Consider the following 20,907-nt stretch of genomic DNA (forward strand, 5'->3'; position numbering starts at 1 on the left):
GTCACTGCAATCCCCCCTGGCCTCTGCTCCGCGGATACTGAGTGACCCTCATCCGGGACTCTCCTCAGCTCTTTCTGGGACAGTGGCGTGGCTGCCCCTCTGTTGGTCTTCCTTGGTCTCTTGTGTTCTGGGGGCCTCTGGATGTCTGGAGTCTTGATCTCCTCCATACCTGCTTCATGCCCTGGAGGATGGGGCTGTGGCTCCCCACACCCTCTAGCAGATCATTACATGAAGGAACCTTTTAAAAACAACCGCGCTCATGCTCACAAGTGTACACACGGGTGATCACACATACAAACTACACCCTTTTTGGCTCCTACTTCAAAGCACACTGTGCGCTGTCGATCTTACGTGCTGCACAATAATGTTTAATATTTAGTATTTACTGTTACATTCCCATAGATCATCGTGATGTTGTTTATTATGTTGCTCTTTTTTTTTTCTTCTGCTTATTTTCTCTTTTTTCTTTCTCAACAGGTGATCCAGGTGATTGATCTATGTATTTTTTGTCTGCTTATTTTATTGTTTTTTGCCCTTTATCCCCGTCCCTCTTCCCTGCTGTTTTTCTTTCCCTCTTTCATTGTCCCTTTTCTTTTCCCCGGTCAAGTCTGTCCCATACTTAACAAGTAAAATAAAATAAAATAAACAATAAAAGGTGAATCAAATGGACCATTACGGCAAGGCTGGGATGGTCCATTTGGTAAAGTAAATCCGTTGGGCATCTTTCTTTGCCTTTAGACAATAATTCTGATGGCAAAAGAACCAAACGGGACAGGAAAAAAAAAAGAAAAAAAAAGAGAAAGAAAAAAAGAAACATAGCTGTTGATAATAATGCAGATTTGGGTCCTGCTGTTAAATGAAACCTTCCCCTTGTATATGTAAGTATTCTTTTCCCATGTTATCAGACTGTAGAGTGACAAATTAATAAAACATAAGAGTAGCACATGGGTGTAGAATTTCTAGCTAACAACATGCTTGTAATACAGTGTGTTTTCACCATTGTTTTTTCCTGAAATTGGCTTTATTTTGGTATTAATACAGTTTCTTTCTAGAAGTACTTTAGTGTTACCTTAAAACTTCACACATCACCTACAGCAGAGTGCAAAAGCAACCCAAGACTTTTTTGTGGCAAAGGAATGGTGTTTATGTTAAGATGTGCTGCTGGTGAGATTGTTGAACCTTTGTAATGTTGGGATTCAGAGATTCTTTTATTGCTACCATATAATCTGCCTTATGAAGAATGTATTAACCCTTGTGCGCCCGCCTGTTCTCGGGGCGTGGGTCGTGGTGACCCCCCGAGGTGTGTGTGTGTGTGTGTGTGTGTGTGTGTGTGTGTGTGTGTGTGTGTGTGTGATGATGATGATGATGATGATCCTGATGATGGTGGTGGTGGCGATGGGGGGTCTTGGTAACCCCCTGGGGGGGGGATATGTGTGTTTTATGATGATTAGGGTGGGGGTCGCTAGGACCCCCTCGGGGCATATGTGATGATGATGATGATGATGGTGATGATGATGGTGATGGTGATGATGATGATGATGATAGGTTTGGGGTCACTAGGACCCCCCCGGGGGGGGGGGGGGGCATATGTGATGATGATGATGATGATGATGATAGGTTTGGGGTCACTAGGACCCCCCCCCCCCCGGGGGGGGGCATATATTGTGTTATGATGATGATGATGATGATCAGGATGATGATGATGATGATAGGGTGGGGTGGGGTGGGGGGGGTCGCTAGGGGACCACCATTGGGGCGCTTGTGTTATCACGGCGTCGGTGGCGTCCGGGGAGCGGCGTCGCGGGAAGAAGAAGAAGAAGAAGCGGCGCAGTTGGGACAGTACGTGACGGCGCAGTTTGTACACACGTGCGCTCGGCACTCGCGGCACAGGATCTTGGTCTTGACGTCTTTGCTCCTGGGACACACGCGGCACCTTCGCCTCTTGACCGGAGAGGAGTCGCGTGGCGTAGCGTTGTTAGAGGCTGCCTCGGCGGTAGCGCCTCGGGCCGCGACTCTGCCTCCTCTTCCTCCTCCTCCTCCTCCTCCCGGTGCTCGCGCTAAAGCCGCCCTGGCTTCGAGCATGGGGCGCGCGAGCGCTTTGCCCAGTCGCTCGAGGAAGAGCCGTCGTCTGTTGAGCTTGCCCGGCATCCAGTCGGGGTGAATTTCCCTCCACAGCACGAACGCGTTGTAGGCCGCCACGTCGACCATGTTGTGGAAAAGGGCCATGGGCCACCTGCGGGTCTTTCTCCTGCAGCTGTACGTGCTCACGACCTTGTCCAGGTTGTCCACTCCTCCCTTGGTGCGGTTGTAATGCAGCACCAAGGGCGGTTTCGCGCCGCTTCTGTTGCTGCCGCTGCTGTTGCTGCTGTTGCTGATGCGGCGGCTAGGCCGGGGCTCGGGGCCGGAGCGATGGTGGTAACGAGGAGCTGTGGTGAGGAGCAGCACGTTCTTGTTCTTCTTGGCCACGTAGGAGAGGATGATCGTGTCGGGCCCTCCTCCTCCTCCTCCTCCTCCTTCTCGTCCTCTTCCTCCTCCTCCTCCTCCTTCTCGCCGTCCTCCTCTTCCTCCCCCTCGTCCCGCGGAGCCGGCGAGTACCACGGATTCGACGGAGCCCACGGCCCTGCCCTTGACGCAGCGCAGCTCTCTGGGGATCTCGGGTCTGTTCGACCGCAGAGTGCCCAGCACGGTGTGGCCTCTCTCGCGATAGAGCCTATCGGCGAGCTCGCGCGAGGTGAAAAAGTTGTCGCACGTGACGTTGCGTCCCGGAGTCAGTCCCTCGGTGAGGTCCACGACCACTCGAGTGGCCAGGTGCTTTTCGGGAGGGCCGCGCTTGTCAGGCTTGCCGGTGTAGACTTGCATCTTCCACGCGTAGCTGGAACGCGCGTCGCACGCCACCCATATCTTGATCCCGTACCTGGCCGGCTTGCTGGGCATGTACTGTCTGAACGGACACCGTCCTGATGGATGGAGAGAGAGAGAGAGAGAGAGAGAGAGAGAGAGAGAGAGAGATAGATGTGGGAAAGTGTGGGGGAGATTGGGGCAGAAACGCAAGGAGAAGACATTCAATTCAATTCAATTTTATTTATATAGCGCCAAATCACAACAAAAGTCGCCTCAAGGCGCTTCATAGATACAAAGACATAAAGAGTCATAGACTTCATAGCTTCATAGCTTCATAGACATAAAGAGTCATGCGAAAGCAGCACAAACGCGGAACCCAACACGAGTATACAACAGAGCGAGCTAGCCCGTTTTCGCCATTCCCGCTCCTATTCCTCCTCTCTTCCCCCAGTCACACACACACACACACACACACACACACACACACACACACACCACATAGTACGTACGTACCTCTGAACGGCACCAGTCTCTCGTCGACGGTGACCTCCGGTCCCGGGCGGTACATGGCGGGCAACCTCGCGCACCACTCGTCCCACACGGCTCTGATGGGGGCCAGTTTGTCGTAGCAGCTATCGCCCTCGCCGCCCTCGCCCTCGCCTCGCCCGGCCCTTCTGGTCTCCCTGTCGTCGAAGCGCAGCGCGCTCGAGTAGGCTCGAAAGGTCTTGAGCGGCATCGTGGCTCTGAACACGGACCTGCCGCTCTCGGCGTCCCACAGGCTCTCGCAGGCCTCTCCCCGGGACCTGTACACGCCGGCGAGCACGAGCAGCCCCAGGTAGGCTCGGAACTCGACGCGGCCCATGGGCTTCAATCCGTCGATGGCGGGCCTGCGCCTGCCCGCTTCCAGGTTGGTCATGGCGATCACCGAGTCCTCTATCTCCGGCGGGAAGTAGGCCATGAACGCGGAGGCCTCGTCTCGCGCCGCCGCCACGGCCTCTTCGGTGGGGCCTCGTCCCGGCGGGTCGAGGTCGTCGTCTTCTTCTTCTTCTAATTCTAATTCTTCTTCTTCTAATTCTTCTTCTTCTTCTTCTTCATAGTCTTTGTCTTCTTCATCGTCATCGTTATAATCATCAGCGAGGACGTCTTCTTCTTCTTCTTCTTCTTCTTCATCATCATCATCATCGGCGAGGACGTCTTCTTCTTCTTCTTCTTCTTCATCATCATCATTGGCGAGGATGTCTTCTTTTTCTTCTTCTTCTTCTTCTTCATAGTCTTTGTCTTCTTCTTTTTCTTCTTCTTCTTCTTCTTCTTTTTCTTCTTCTTCATAGTCTTTGTCTTCTTCTTTTTCTTCTTCTTCTTCATCATCATCATCATCATCATCGGCGAGGACGTCTTCTTCTTCTTCTTCTTCTTCTTCCTCTTCTTCTTCTTCATAGTCTTTGTCTTCTTCGTCATCGTCGTAGTCGTAATCGTCGGCTACATCAGCGTCGCGAGTTTCACCGACAGCGCCGCGGCCGCGATCGCGCCCAGGATCATGAACGCCACCTGCAGCGCGGCCGGCGTCGTCCTCTTGCCAAATCTCCCGAGTCCCCCGCCCCGGTGGGTCGGCGCCTGCTTCTTCTTCTTCTTCTTCTTCTCCCTCTCGGCGGTTCGACTCGCCTTGCGAGCCGCCATCCTGGCAGAGTTGCGACGCCATTTCGTAACCGCGATCCTCTTCCCCGAAATACCTATTGTCTGCCACCCCATCGTTTTCGTCCTCCTGATCCTCCGAGTGGCTCTCCTCCTCCTCGTCTGCGAGCGTTCGGGCCGTCGGGTCGTCGTTGTCGTCCCCCTCGGCCTCTTGCTCCTCTTCCTCGCTCTCGTCCTCCTCCAAGTTCTCCTGTAGCTGCTGCTGCTGCTGCTGCTGCTGCTGCTGCTGCCGCTGCTCTTGGTCTTCCTCGACCCCTAGCCCTCGATAGCGAAACGTGGCCGGTCGCAACAACGGAGCCACCGGAGCCGACCACGCAGCGTACGCCAAATGCGATGGCGATGGCGACGGTGATGGTGAGCGGGAGGAGGAGGAGGAGGACACCGCTGGCGATTGCGATCCGCCTGTACCGACCTTAGTGCTCTTTGGCTCCCACGGTCTAGTGCGTGACATTGTCTTCTTCTTCTTCTTCGTCTTCTTCTGCTTTCGCCGGGGTGTTTCTCGACCACCTTTTTACAAGACTTTATCTCTCTCTCTCTCTCTCTCTCTCTCTCTCTCTCTCTCCAATCCCATCCCATCCCCATCCCATCCCCTCGGGGGGGTGGGGGATCTCGCGACCCCAACCTCCTCCCTCCCTCCCTCCCTCCCTCGGCGGGGGACCCGCATCCCCCCCCCCGAGCCCGCCATCCCATCCCATCCCATCCTATCCCATCCCATCCCCATCCCATCGGCGGGGGACCCGCATTCCCCCCCCCCCCCCCCCCCCCCCCCCCCGAGCCCGCCATCCCATCCCATCCTATCCCATCCCATCCCCATCCCATCCCCTCGGGGGGGATCTCGCGACCCCAACCTCCTCCCTCCCTCCGCGGGGGACCCGCATCCCCCGACCCCGCCGCTCTCCCCCTGGCGGGTGCATCAGGGTTAAGGATATACACTCTGTGGTGTCTAAATTTATTTTGAATGGGAAAAGGCCTAGGATACGTTTGTCAACATTGCAGCAGGCCAAATTACTTGGTGGTTTGGCAGTACTTCGAGTTTTACTACTGGTCATTCAAAATCAGGGTGCTTAGGGGGTTGTTCACGAGGCTTCTACTGCATGGAAAATGATTGAATCCGCTAAGGCAGTACCACAATATACACACCAAAAAGCTCAGCAACGACAACAAATTTGGGCCTATTATTGCAAACTCTATAAAGGCTGTAGTTTCTTTGTGGCAGAATAGACTGACAAAACCAAAGTGTTCCATTATTTAGAGCCCACACTTTTTTACTACCTTTTCCAAGTGTTTTGCTCTCTATAATAAATTCCTATAAGCAATAGAATTTTCTTAAAATACATTTACTTATGAGAATCGCATGGTTTGTTGTGTTTAGTGCACCTAACGCTGAATTTTTTTTTTCAAAGTGCAAAGTGTGGTTCGGAAGATAAAAAAAGAATGTGCACCCATGTAGGTAAGGTCTAACAGCTAACACTCTCTTAAAGTGGTCAACATAGTAGCAAGTCCATGTGGACGGTTTAATGAGATCCATAGAGACTGAAGTTTCATTATATATTTGATGTAACTTGAGTTGTTCACTTTTAAAAAATGAACACACACCAAGTTTAGGTAGCTATCAATAAGACAATCTACATAAAACAAATATTATATATACACTGTTTGTTACTCGTTCTACCTGTTTTACATTTTAGTTCAGTTTCTGATCTTCACAAATGCTGAAATGAATCTAACATATATAACCTTCGGTGGTCACGTGGAAGTGGAGAAATACCGTTATCTTTATTTTGTGATCATGTTTATGGTGTATATTCTAATAATTTGCAGCAATTCCACTATTGTGTGGCTTATCGTAGTTCAAAAAAGCCTTCATGAGCCTATGTATATTTTCATTGCTGCTTTGTTAGTGAATTCTGTTGTTTTGAGCACTGTCATCTACCCAAAGCTTTTGATTGACTTCTTATCTGAAAAACAGATTATTTTGTATCAAGCCTGTCTCTTTCAAGTATTCCTGTTTTATGCCTTAAGTTGCTCAGAATTCTTACTGCTGTCAGCTATGGCTTATGACAGATATGTGTCTATATGTAAACCTTTGCAATATCCTTCTATAATGAGAAGAACAAGAGTCAATATTTTCCTGCTTTTGTGCTGGTTTTTACCTGCTATTCAGGTTGCAGTGCCAATAGCAGGAAATGCAAATACACCACTCTGTAACTTTACTCTGAAAGGTATTTTTTGTAACAATTCGTCAAACCATCTTTATTGTGTCAATTCAAGAGAATTATCTATATATGGTATGGTTGTTCTATTTAATGTTGCACTTTCTCCTATGTTTTTTATACTTTTTACATACATAAAGATAATTATAGTTGCCTATCAGAGTTGTGGAAATGTCAGAAAAAAAGCTGCACAAACCTGTTTGCCTCATGTGCTAGTTCTAATGAACTATTCTTGTTTGCTTACGTATGATATGGTTATAGTTAGACTGGAATCAGAGTTTCCTAAAACTGCACGTTTTATAATGACATTACAGTTTGTAACATATAACCCTCTTTGTAATCCAATAATATATGGACTAAAGATGAAAGAAATTTCTAAACACCTCAAAATACTGTTCAGTTAATTGCAAGCAAACCAATTTATTAATTTATAGTCTTTTTTTATTACTCATTTTTTATGAATTTTATGAAAACTGGCTTAATGTTTTCCTCCTACAACTGAGAATTGATCAATATTTAAAAACCAAAATGAAACGTAAACAAATATTAAAATGAATGTTTGATATCACTCTCCTCATTAATAATACATTTGTTAATAGTTTCATCTAATGTGATTGCCCCTATTGATTTTCACAATGAAATTAAACGTGAATATCCTTCTTAATGGATACTAACACAACATCAAGAGAAATGAAAAAGGGATGAAGTAGAGTAACATAAGGTCGAGTACTTAAAAAATGAGACAGTTATCATGCCAGTCACTTTTTATCTTGTGGCTCTGTGTAAATGAAATTCCATTACAATCTTGTGTTACATACAGTTCAGACACCTCAAAATATGTTTTATTTTACAGTTGAAAACTATATATCAGGATTTTCTTTCCAGTTTGTTTTCTTTTGGAGTGCAAGAAAATGTAGTTTAGCTAGTAGTTCACTTTCATTTTCTGGAAAGGATCCTTTATTTGGTCAGTTTTACTATTTTTGTTCTGTAAGGCATGGGTGTAACCTGAAGTCTCTGTTGAGATGATTTCAATCTATAGAGGCCTTCAGGACCAGCCAGGCTTCTACGCAGAGTATTAACCAATTGAAGAAATAGTACAGGCCCTTCACTGACACAGAATGCAGTATCAAAACACAAAACAAAAACAAACAAACAAACAAAAACCTCAGGCATGAACAACCATACCTGTTGATTATAATAGACTGATATACAATACAGCTGGACTTGAACCCTCAAGTGACGTTTTTGGTATTTTGGCCTTAATAACTAATAGGACAGTTTTTGCAAGGCGTAGGGAATCTCTTGCCTCATCCAGTTTTTTAAATGTTGTTCATCTACAACCTACAGTTTCTTTGCTACCTCCATTCACCTTGCTAAGTTTAGTCTTTTTAATGTTAGAGCCCTTGATAGTTTTATATTTTTAACAGAAATGTGAATAAACTCTGGAGAGGACTGCCTAGTTGGTGAACTATGCCCTCCCTTTATGATTGTTTTAATTGTCCCAGAGAAAGTGGCCAGGGTGAAGTTTTGGCTGTGGCATTTATCAAATGTTCACTTTTTAAGATTGATGAAGTATGTATCTCTGAGGTTCTGGTTTTTGAACTAAAATGTGAAAAAGCTACTGTGTGTACAGTTGTGTAACAATCTATGTCAAAATCTGTTATCCATGGGATAATAAAGGTTTATTCTATTCTATTCTATTCTATTCTATTCTATTCTATTCTACTATATTAGATATTTTTTATCAGGAAGGCCCAGATGGGTTGCCCACTGCCAAAGGGTGAGTCCCAGAGGACCAGAGACAACAGGCAATCAACACTGCTGGAGACTGGCTTTCCTAGCAGTTTCTTCATGGTTATTTGTTTGTGGGATTCCCAGGTACATCCAACTACATTTTTCCAGTACAAATTACATTCCGATGTTGTTACAGTCAATGACTCAGGGGTTTCAGGCATATGTAGAACACGAGTGGGGACAGCGCATCTCCTTGATAAATCCCGCACTTGATGGCGACTTGTGCTATAGGCTTGAAGTTCGCCACATCCCCATCAAATTTCTGATTCAGGCTCTTAGTGTCCTTTTTATCTTGTACAAATCTATGCGTTCCAAGATCTGTGTGTGGGGCATCGAGTCATAGGCTTTCTTGCCAATCCAGGTGATGCATAAGTTGCTGAGCCTGGTCTTGCAGTATTGGGTACCTTGTACCAGTAGCTGGTGTGTTGTTTCTCTGGAATTCCTGCTTATTCCCTTCTGTGTATTGAGCCATATGTCTGTTCATCTTAGCAGGATCATGTGGTGTGGCGACCTCTCCCTCATGGTGGTGACCTGTTCATTTGTGCTGCCAGACGATCATGGACTCTAGTTAGCTTCTTTAGCGTTTTAAGCACTATTTTCCTAAATCCAGCAACACACACTGTGTCAGTTTGTGAGAGCTGGGCTCCATCATGTAAATTAGCCTCTATAAATGAAGTGTTTCATGTCCACTTTAAAGGCCTGTGGTATGCCCATATTTAAGACTGAGGTATACTTTAAGGTAGGACCTCTCTGAGCAGTACTGTTGGAATGGGGTCTATTAGCTGTAGTGATAGATGTACTGTGGTGTTACCAAGTGATAGCAACACTAGGAAGAAGGAACATGAGAAGCTTTAGAAGTACCAAGGGCTGAGAGAGGAACGTGAGAAGATGTGGAGGGTGAAAGAAACAGTGTTTCACATAGTAATTTTAGGACTTGGGGTAGTGAAGGACATCCCAGATCTCTGTCCAGAAAAGTGCAGTCCAAATAACAGCAAGGATGCTGCACAGGACCCTTAAGCTCCTCAAGCTTTTATTAGTAAATATATTCGACACCAGAAAACTTTTCTGGTCTTTTAAGGACACAAAGGTTCAACCATCTCTCCAAGAGCTTAAAATATCTTAACATTAACATAATTTCTTTGCCATAAGGAACTCTTGGGTTGCTTTTGCACTTTGCTGTAGGTGATGTGTGAAGTTTTAAGGTAACACTAATTACTTCTAGAACAAATTGATTTAATACCAAAATAAAGCCAATTTCAGGAAAAAACAATGGTGAAAACACACTATATTACAAGCTTGTTGTTAGCTAGCAATTCTACACCCATGTGCTACTCTTATTATGTTTGACTAATTTGTCACTCTACAGTCTGATAACATGGCAAAAGAATACTTACATATACAAGGGGAAGGTTTCATTTAACAGCAGGACCCAAATCTGCATTATTATCAACAGCTATGTTTCTTTTCCTATCAGTGCCCACTTGAAGAGCTGCTTTCTTAATTAATTTTCTTTTTGTCTTTACTTTTTTCTATTGCAGATGATTTTGAAAAGTCTGTCAACATGTAGCTATAAATGTGACTGTTAGTGTAGAAGTCCTCACCAATTTGTAACAGAAGAGTTCATCACATGAACAAAATGTTGATTCTCACACAAAGTGAGAGATTGTTAAATAAATAGATAAAAGAAAAATTGTTAAGTACAAAGAGAGATAAATCAATATTTATATAGGAGATATATCAATATAAAGAATATCTGATGAAATAAACAATAAATCTGTTTCAGGGATCAAAATCAAACATCTCACTATACTTTTTTCTTAGCAGAACAATCTCTTTAGGTGTTTAGAAATATATTTCATTTTTAGTCCATATATGATTGGATTAAACAGTGGATGATATAAAACCACTTGCAAAGTCATTATTAAACGTACAGTCTGTGAAATATCAGATTCCAGTCGAAGTATAATAACTTCACATGTACAGAAGAATGAATAGTTGAATAAAACCAGCAGGTGAAATAAGCAGGTCTGTGTAGCTTTTTTCCTGACTTCTCTACAGCTTTGATAAGATATTATAAGTATCTTTGTGTAAGTGAAAACTATGTAGAGCATGGGAAAAAATACAATATTGAGCAAAACATTCACACCATAAATAGCCAAAACTCTTGAACTCACACAATGAAGTTTGTAAATTGACTTATTACAAAATATCCCTTGCAGAGTAAAGTTACACACTTTTCTAGTAGCACTTAGTGATGTTGTTGTCACGGTTCTGGGTCCGTTGGACCCAGTATTTCGAGTTTATTATGTTTTGGTTCACTTTTGCATCATGGATTATTCTTTGTTTCTCTGGTACTTTGTGTTTCAGTTATCTTGGTGTTTTGGATTGTTTCTCATTCTCTTGTTGTGATGTTTATTATTATTATTATTATTAGAGTTTCATGTTTCTATTATCCATGTTTTAGGAATGGTGGTTTCATGTATAGTTCAGTTCCATGTTTCATTTTCTGTCTCTGTGTTGAGTCCATGTCTCTGAGTTGTGATTCATGTTTCCTGTTTTATTGTGAAAGTCTTTGTCTTATGTTAGTGTGTGCAGCTTTGTTCCCCATGTCTCGTTAGCCCTGATCTCTCCCAGCTGTGTCTCCCTTCTGTGGCCCATTTCCTCATTACTACCCTGTGTATTTAAGCCCTGTGTTTTCCCATGCCCAGTGTCGCGTCGTACCCTCAGATTATGCCTGTGTGTCCTTGGTCTCAGTGTTCCATCCTCACTTCATGTTTGTTTTCCTGCCAGCAATAAAGCTGAGGTTTTGTGAGTTACAATTCTGTGTTCGAGTCCTGCATTTGGATCCTCATCTCTGCCTGCCCGCACACAGAGCCCTGACAGTTGTTCCTGCAACCTGACAAGCAGGCACAAGCCACGCTAAGACCAAGAAAACAGAGATGGTAGTTTTTTTTCATGATTACGGAATATTGCAAAGGTTTGCATATAGACACATATCTGTCATAGGCCATGGCTGCCAACACTAAAAATTCTGAAGCTCCTGAAGTGTAAAGTACAAAATACTGAAAGTGACACATTGTGTGTTTGTGTGTGATATAATCTGTTTTTCAGATAAAACATCAAGCAAAAACTTTGGGTAGATGGTTGTGCAAAAAAAAGTAGAGTTAATCAGCAAAACTGCAATAAAAATATACATGGGCTCATGAAGGCTTTGATGAAACACAATAAGACGAATAATGGTGGAATTAGAGAAAATTACTGCAGCATATATTGTAAAAATAATCAGAAAATAGACATATCTGTACTTTTCCACCTCTACATACCCATTAAGTGTTATGTAAGTTAAATTTAGTTTATTGTCCATTGAGTTACCTGGCTGGGAATTGTATTTACAAGATCCTATCCACAGTTCTAATGCGTCCTGCTCTGACCATGCAGTATGTTTTTAATCACTCTACTTCACCCTCCACGGATTTCAGCAAACCCTCCACCACAACATGCATTCATGTGACCTTTTTTAAACTGTGAAGAGTTGTTTTGACTTTAAGGCGGCTTTGCAGTCCAGAAGTTCAGTGTCTAATAAACAGTGGCAAAGATACCCCAAGTCAGCATGCAAGTAGTGTGGCTAAATTGTAATTCTGTTTCTGCACATTAAGTAATAGAATCAAAATTTACTTCAAAGCTCGAAATTATTATACCATCTACTTAAGGTGCTTTGACAATTGATCTCTTAGGGTAGTAATCAGAATCAGAAGATTTTATTCATCCCCAAGGGGCAATTAACAGACAACCGAGCAGCATAACGTTGAAGATAAGGACAGTAAGAACAGGGTATAACAGTGAGATAATAAATGCACAGAATATACAGTATATACAGTTTTAAAATTAAAGTGACTGAAAAAACTTTTCAGCTGACTGGCCGGTGGACCGCACGAGTAGCGACCCGGAACCAGTATCCAGAAAAAGAAAAGAAAGTAAAGAAAAAAGAACAACCAAAACTTGATTAACCTATTCAGTCTTTCATGAGAAAAAACTAGGAGGCTTAGGTCCACTAAAGTGAAACTCAGTCTACTCAGATAAAAGTTATTAAAGTTCTGTAGTATCACATCAACGTTCAGTGAGAGACTGAAATTACCAAAAACCACTGAACGACACAGGAAATCATTCCTGCCTGTGGCCATCTCCCTGTAGAACTCCTCCGTCTAATACACTGTAAACACTGCAAAAGTTACATCCTTTTGCACACACTCTTTTCTTACTCTGTAATGTTGCCGTCTATTTTCTTGATATTTATTTGCAATCACATCTGGATATTTATTATTTGGTGATTTGTATATATTGTGCTATTCCTTAGATCTTAAGATATTCTATTGTTAATAGTCTAGTCTGTTTTTGTTTTTGTTATTGTTTTTTCTAATGTCACTGTACTGGAGCAACCCGTAACCCACATAATTTCACAAGGGATTAATAAAGTATGCTGATTCTGATACTGATTTAAAGGGAGCGTCTTTGTTAAAGTCTTCTCATGGATTTTCCAACACAGAGCTCCTGGGTGGTAATACTCTATCAGTCCCAGAACTGGATTCAGTTGGGCAGCGTGGGGTGAGAACTGAATAACTGAAGAATGCAATGGTTTTTAGATTTCATTGGACTGTCTTGAACAAAGTGGATGATAACAAAGAGAGGGAAGGTAGTCAGAACTGAGGGGATGGAACTACCAGAAGGCAACATTGCAAACATTGAAGACAGCTACAAGTACCTGGAGATCTCACAGGCAAATGGGAACCATGAAGAGGCTGCTAGGAGAGCTGCAACCACCAAGTACCTGCAGAGGGTCAGGCAAGTCCTGAGGAGTCAGCTGAATGGTAAGAACAAGATCTGGGCTATCAACACCTATGCCCTGCCCTTGATCAGGTACCCTGCTGGCATAATAAGTTGGCCAAAGGTGGAGATAGAAGCCAGTGACATCATGATCAGGAGACTCTGACCATGCATGGAGGGTTTCACCCCAAATCCAGCACCCTGAGGCTGTATGCTAAGCAAAAGCAAGGACTGGTGTGTCAGCACCACAGTCCAGGATGAGGCAGCAAACATCCATGAATACATCAGGAAGATGGCCCTAACCAACCACATGCTCAGCAGAAACCCGAGAAAGAGGAGGCACCATCATAGAGGGACAATAGGATAGAGGAAGTGGCTGACATCCAGAAATCCTACCAGTTGCTGGACAAAGCTGGACTAAAAGACAGCACAGAGGCACTAATCATGGCAGCACAGGAACAAGCTCTGAGCACAAGACTGATAGAGGCTGGGGTCTATCACACCAGGCAAGACCCCATGTGCAGGCTGTGTAAAGATGCTCCAGAGACAATCCATCACATAACAGCAGGATGCAAGATGCTAGCACGCAGGGTATACATGGAACACCATAACCAAGTGGTTGGCATGGTATACACAAACATCTGTGCCAAATATGGCGTTAAAGTCCTGAGGTCAAAATGGGAGACGCCCACAAGGGTGGTGGAGAATGACCGAGCTAAGTTCCTGTGGGACTTAGATGCAGATGCAGATGGACAAAATGGTGGTGGCTAACCAACCGGACATAGTGGTGGTAGACAAACAGAAGGAGACGGCCATAGTGATAATTCCTAATTTCCTTCGGGATTAATAAAGTATTCTGATTCTGATTCTGATAGAGGTAGCGGTTCCCAATGACAGCAACATCAGAAAGAAGGAACACGAGAAGCTCGAGAAATACCAAGGGCTCAGAGAAGAGCTTGAGAAAATGTGAAGGGTGAAGGTAACAGTGGTCCCAGTGGTAATCGGAGCACTAGGTGCGGTGACTCCCAAACTAGGCGAGTGGGTCCACCAGATCCCAGGAACAACATTGGAGATCTCTGTCCAGAAGAGCGCAGTCCTAGGAACAGCTAAGATACTGTGCAGGACCCTCAAACTCCAAAGCCTCTGGTAGAGGACCGGAGCTTGAAGGATAGACCGCCCGCAGGGGTCAGCGGGGGAATTTTTTCCATGTATGCTATATATAGGCTTTATTTATAGGCTATAAATAAAATAATGTATGAAAAGACATTCGTAATGCACAAGCTTGATGTCCTTGTTTTTGTTAAAGTTTTTTTTAATTATTATTTTTATTATTATTATTATTTAGTATGGTAGTTATCCAAGTTTTTTTTTCACTGAAAATGTACACAAGGCATAAAACCACACCACCTAAACTGGAAACCAAATAAAAACTCCTGATGAAATAAGATATGGACCTGAGTGCAAAAAAGCCAGGATACACTCAACAATAAAATCTTGCTACATTATTAAAATTCTATACTAGATTAATAGAAGTTGGCTGATCATTGTCATTGTTAGCTGCAACTTATGATCCATTAGCTCTAACTACTAAAGCCTCAAGTAAAAGAGGCTGAACAATGATGTAACTGACTTTCACAGTTCAGCTCCCTCAAGGTTGAAGCAAACCAATAAAACTCTTCTTCAGTCCACATACATATGATTCACTATAAGCATTTGATTGATGAGTGTACTTGTATTTGAAGTTCTGATATCTTTATGCTGCTATATATTTATTTTGTAGCATTTTTTTAAATTCATGGATGAGGAGTTAAATACCACATATGTAACTCTAGATGGATACATTGAGGTTAACAAGTACAGATATGTTTATTTTTGTATTATCTTTACATTATACATTATAATAATATGCAGTAATTCTACCATCGTGTATGTGATCTGGATTCATAAAAACCTTCATGAGCCTATGTACATTTTCATTGCAGCTTTGCTGCTGAACTGTCTCCTTTACAGCACAACTATTTACCCAAAACTTCTGATTGACTTTTTATCTGAAAAACAAGTCATAACATATTCAGCCTGTCTCTTTCAGTTTTTTATATTTTACACTTTAGGCAGTTCAGAGTTCTTTCTCTTGGCAGCCATGGCCTATGACAGATATGTGGCTATTTGTAAACCTCTTGAATATCCAACTATCATGAACAAAACCACTGTGATCATTTTCCTGGTCGTATCTTGGCTTATACCTGCTGTTCATATTGCAATCCAAGCAATAGGGAGTGCTGAAGCAACATTGTGTAACTTTAATTTAAAGGGAATATTTTGTAATAATGCAGTTTACACTCTTCTGTGTGTAAAGTCAAGATTAATTATTGTATTTGGAGTGGTTGCTTTAATAGATCTTATAATACTTCCTGTGCTCTTCATAGTTTTCACTTATACGAACATTTTTATCATCTCATATCAAAGTTGCAAAGAAATTAGGAAGAAAGCTGCAGAGACCTGTTTACCCCATCTGTTAGTTTTAATCAGTATTTCCTGTTTAAGTATCTATGATGTAAGCATAGCTCGAGTGGAATCAGATTTTCCAAAAGCTGCACGATTACTAATGACATTACAAATAGTGCTCTATCATCCATTGTTTAATCCATTCATTTATGGGCTCAAAATGAAGGAAATTTCTAAACAGCTAAAAAGATTCTTTTGTCATGCCAGAATCATCGTGTATTAACTATCAATGCTAATGTGCCTTAATTGTTATGTAATCAGTTTGCTGAAATTACTGAAAACACTTTTTAACATAATCAAAAAGTAAAACATAAAAATGTCATTTTTACTTATTTAATTATTCATAAATTATTGCTATGATTTACTGTTGGTGTATTAAGTCCATACTGATAATAGGACAAACATGTTCTAAGTTTATTTTGTAAATATACTATTCCTCAACAAGTTTTTCTTTAGTTTCTCATAATTACAAGTCTAACAGAGTAATCAATCTTTTTAAAGAAAACGTATATGAGCAAAATAAATGACATTAGTTTTAATTCATTTCACACAATTCTTTTTTAGTTTTTTCAAGTTGTATGTTGCTGTACTCAGTACAATGCTCATCTTAACGTAATACCTACAGTTTCAGAGCTGCAGAGTTTTGGTAAGTTACAACCTAGGAGCTTTTGGGAAGCAATTAATGAAAAATGTATGCAGTTGTCTTAACATAAACATATCCATTCTGCCATAGGTAAAATGATAGGTAATTAAGTCTATTTTCAGATTAATGTTTTTAAACTTTTGTATTTCTTCATTTTTACATTATTGCTAAATATTATTTAGGATATGCTAGTGGAACATAGTGAAACATAGATTCTCCACTAAAGGAATAAGTGGTAACACTTTGTAACTGTTGCCCAAGGACCTGCATCTTCACCACTTGTCACATTTTATTGGTCAGTGTGAGTTATTAACCAAACAGATGTACAGTGGGGCAAAAAAGTATTTAGTCAGCCACCGATTGTGCAAGTTCCCCCACTTAAAATGATGACAGAGGTCAGTAATTTGCACCAGAGGTACACTTCAACTGTGAGAGACAGAATGTGAAAAAAAAATCCATGAATCCACATGGTAGGATTTGTAAAGAATTTATTCGTAAATTAGGGTGGAAAATAAGTATTTGGCCACCTCAAACAAGGAAAATCTCTGGCTCTCACAGACCTGTAACGTCTTCTGTAAGAAGCTTTTCTGTCCCCCACTCGTTACCTGTATGAATGGCACCTGTTTGAACTCATCATCTGTATAAAAGACACCTGTCCACAGCCTCAAACAGTCAGACTCCAAACTCCGCCATGGCCAAGACCAAAGAGCTTTCGAAGGACACCAGGAAAAGTATTGTAGACCTGCACCAGACTGGGAAGAGTGAATCTACAATAGGCAAGCAGCTTGGTGTGAAAAAAATCAACTGTGGGAGCAATCATCAGAAAATGGAAGACATACAAGACCACTGATAATCTCCCTCGATCTGGGGCTCCACGCAAGATCTCATCCCGTGGGGTCAAAATGATCATGAGAACGGTGAGCAAAGATCCCAGAACCACACGGGGGGACCTGGTGAATGACCTGCAGAGAGCTGGGACCAAAGTAACAAAGGTCACCATCAGTAACACACTACAACGGCAGGGAATCAAATCCTGCAGTGCCAGACGTGTTCCGCTGCTGAAGCCAGTGCATGTCCAGGCCCGTCTGAAGTTTGCCAGAGAGCACATGGATGATACAGCAGAGGATTGGGAGAATGTCATGAATGGGGCCATGTATCGTGAGATTTTGAGCCAAAACCTCCTTCCATCAGTGAGAACTTTGAAGATGAAACGAGGCTGGGTCTTCCAACATGACAATGATCCAAAACACACCGCCCGGGCAACAAAGGAGTGGCTCCGTAAGAAGCATTTGAAAGTCCTGGAGTGGCCTAGCCAGTCTCCAGACCTCAACCCCATAGAAGATCTGTGGCGGGAGTTGAAAGTCCGTGTTGCTCGGCGACAGCCCCAAAACATCACTGCTCTCGAGAAGATCTGCATGGAGGAATGGGCCAAAATACCAGCTACTGTGTGTGCAAACCTGGTAAAGACCTATAGTAAACGTTTGACCTCTGTTATTGCCAACAAAGGTTATGTTACAAAGTATTGAGTTGTGTTTTTGTTATTGACCAAATACTTATTTTCCACCCTGATTTACGAATAAATTCTTTACAAATCCTACCATGTGGATTCATGGATTTTTTTTTTTCACATTCTGTCTCTCACAGTTGAAGTGTACCTCTGGTGCAAATTACTGACCTCTGTCATCATTTTAAGTGGGGGAACTTGCACAATCGGTGGCTGACTAAATACTTTTTTGCCCCACTGTATGTATGTATATATGTATGTATGTATGTCATAAACCCACAATATTATTAACAATAGCACATCAAAAACATATCAAATGTTTTGAAATGAAAGTTCAATATTTTACCATTTCATGAAAAATATTAACACCCTTACAACAGATAGGTTCTAAAATCTACCTTCACATTCTGCAATTAAATTATATAAATAATTTGTAAAACAAATGAAACTTCTAAACTCAATCTTAAGTTCTTCTTTTGTCAGATCTAACTAAATATATAATTGGGAAAAGTAGATGAAAATTAAAACTTTTTTTTTTTTTTTTTTTTAGTGATATGACATCTTTGCCATTACTTTTGTCATTGCAGGGTGGGTTCAGAATCTTCCCCATAATATCAAATATGGTATCAAGTATTTTCCTGGTTAATATGTATCGAGTTCGAAATTCTAGTATCATAACAACCCAATTAGTCATCATAGCTGTTGATATTTTAATGTGTAGAGATTGTAATGGAAATGTATTTTTCCTTAGTGTATCCTCACCTTTTCTGACAATAACACATATATAACATGTTTATTTGAAGCATAGTGGGACAGACACTCAGACTGGACTCTCTCTCTTGCTGCAACGTGAATAAAACTCACTTCAAAGACACCCATCAAGTGTTTGCATTTTATTTTAAAAAGTTCCACGACAAGATATAGGTGAATATTCATATCTGTGCATTCCCAGGTGCTGCCAGCTAAATCTAAGTTTTATCACTCCCACTTTTCCATTCAAGCAATCTCCACCACCAGCATCTTGGCTCCGAGGGGTCCTGCTGTAATCCCTCTCATAGCTTTGGTTCCGTTCCACCAAGATGGGCCATTGAATTGTACTCAGGCAATCTATTCCGTCATTCCCATGTTTACTCCATTTTGAATTATGAAAAATATCTGAATATAATAACCTTTTTGTGTTGACTGTCAAGTTTACTTTATTTATATAGCACAATAATCAACAGAAGTTGACCAAAAGAAGAAAAATGGTAAAAATGGTAAATGGCCTGTATTTGTATAGCGCTTTACTAGTCCCCCCCAGGGACCCCAAAGCGCTTTACACACCCAGTCATCCACCCATTTACACACACATTCACACACTGGTGGAGGCAGCTACAGTTGTAGCCACAGCTGCCCTGGGCACCTGGACACTTACATTTACATTCCAAGTCTTAAAGACACCCAGTTCCTAAATATATGGCAAGCTGACTTGTCTGTTTTATGTCTGTTTTATTGTGTTAACTATTTCTTGTGGAAGGTGATTTAGTTGTCATTAAAATGTGCTCAGAATTTTCAAATTGATGATGATTTATTTGATAAATCAAGACACACGGCTCTCTGCCATATAAGCTGCCTTTATAAGTTAAAAGTATCAAAATCTGTACTCAGCAACAGTAATGCTGAACCTGTGTTTACTTTGCAGTGTTGCAGACCACTAGGAGCCAAGCTTCTCATTTGACTGTCATGAAACGTCTGTGTGCTGGCAGGAGAGGACCCAAACACAAACTCATGGAAAACGGGACTTAACTCAAAATACAGCTTTATTACTGAACGGGGAAAAAAGATACAAGACAATGCTAAACTAAACTGGGAAATTCTAATGCTAATCTAATCTAATTACTTAGGGAAACACGGGGAGAGACACGGAGCCATGAGGGAGGACCAAACTGAGAGAGACGCTGACCTAAATACACAGAGGGATGACAGGGACATGAGGACACACACAACTGATAGGAATAACCATAACAAGACAGGGGAAGCTAGACTAAACGGAATGAACATGAAAACATGCGCTAAACAACAGCAGCACGTTTAAGCTTGATCAGCTGTTGTTAGAATTCATTTAATATTACTTTCTAGTATCAGCTGATGTTTACTGGAGCCACAGCCGTAAAAGCTGCTTGTCATGATGTCGGTTTGGATATCTGGTGAGAGGGAAACACGAAGGTGAAATCAAGAGATGTCCTTCAGTGGTCATATGATGTAAACTATTTAGAACTCATACGTATATACCAACAAGACAGTGTACATCACTGTCACAACAGCGTTTGTTTTCATCCAAAGGCTTTATGGTTTTTCCTATAAAACCTGGTGGGCCTGTCTCTAGTCAAAATGCCCAGACTGACTTTTTGTCCCACTCCAGCTGACCAGGTGGTCAAGGCGCAGACTCAAGGCACATCATTTTCAACCCCCCAACCCCCCTACCCCCCCCCCCCCCAACCCCCCTACGGTCTTTCGCTTCTCGGGTTAAACATGATATATAAGTCACTCTGATAACTTCTAAATGTCAATGTTTGGTTTATTTCAGTGTTTGATTTGTTCCTGAGTAAATCGGTTTTGGCTCAGATTAAAGTTCAACTTCATAACTAGACTGTTTTATTTAATACTGAAGTCTTGCTTGGAGAGCTGTCAGTATATTTTGAATTTCACCAGTTATATTATGAAAATGTTTCCTACTGAATTTAACTATTTTTTAATGTTAGATTTAATTCAAAGTCAGCTGTTTAAATAAGAACTGTGAAATTCAAAAAAAGAATTGTCCGATTTCCTCCATAAGAGAGTAGAACCGCTGCAGTGCAGACCTCCTACTGAGCCATCTTACGTCATTATAATACACAACATCTCCGTATTCTGGATGT

At 42.2% G+C, this 20,907-nt stretch overlaps 2 protein-coding genes and 1 pseudogene across 2 annotated transcripts; 2 read left to right on the plus strand and 1 right to left on the minus strand.

Moving 5' to 3' along the window:
* The first annotated feature begins 6,220 nt into the window (after positions 1-6,220).
* Positions 6,221-7,163, plus strand: LOC146690313 (olfactory receptor 6N2-like). Its single transcript, XM_085434913.1, has one exon. The coding sequence runs from the start codon at positions 6,248-6,250 to the stop codon at positions 7,145-7,147; it is 900 nt and encodes a 299-aa protein (XP_085291039.1). The 5' UTR covers positions 6,221-6,247; the 3' UTR covers positions 7,148-7,163.
* Positions 7,164-10,354: 3,191 nt separating this feature from the next.
* Positions 10,355-11,901, minus strand: LOC146690314 (olfactory receptor 6N2-like; annotated as a pseudogene).
* Positions 11,902-15,144: 3,243 nt separating this feature from the next.
* On the plus strand, positions 15,145-16,086 carry LOC146690315 (olfactory receptor 13C2-like). The gene has a single exon (XM_085434914.1). It carries the CDS (start codon positions 15,154-15,156, stop codon positions 16,084-16,086), a length of 933 nt encoding a protein of 310 aa, XP_085291040.1. The 5' UTR covers positions 15,145-15,153.
* The last annotated feature ends 4,821 nt before the right edge of the window (positions 16,087-20,907 follow it).

Source organism: Copadichromis virginalis, linkage group LG16 (genome assembly GCF_057382275.1).
Source record: "Copadichromis virginalis isolate Kocher_CV1m ecotype Utaka linkage group LG16, C_Virginalis_male_GT1.1, whole genome shotgun sequence".
Classification (NCBI taxonomy): Eukaryota; Metazoa; Chordata; class Actinopteri; order Cichliformes; family Cichlidae; genus Copadichromis; species Copadichromis virginalis.

Bases quoted from the DNA above. Each gene is read 5' to 3' on its own strand.
- LOC146690313 (XM_085434913.1), top strand. From the start codon at position 6,248: ATGAATCTAACATATATAACCTTCGGTGGTCACGTGGAAGTGGAGAAA.
- LOC146690315 (XM_085434914.1), top strand. From the start codon at position 15,154: ATGGATGAGGAGTTAAATACCACATATGTAACTCTAGATGGATACATT.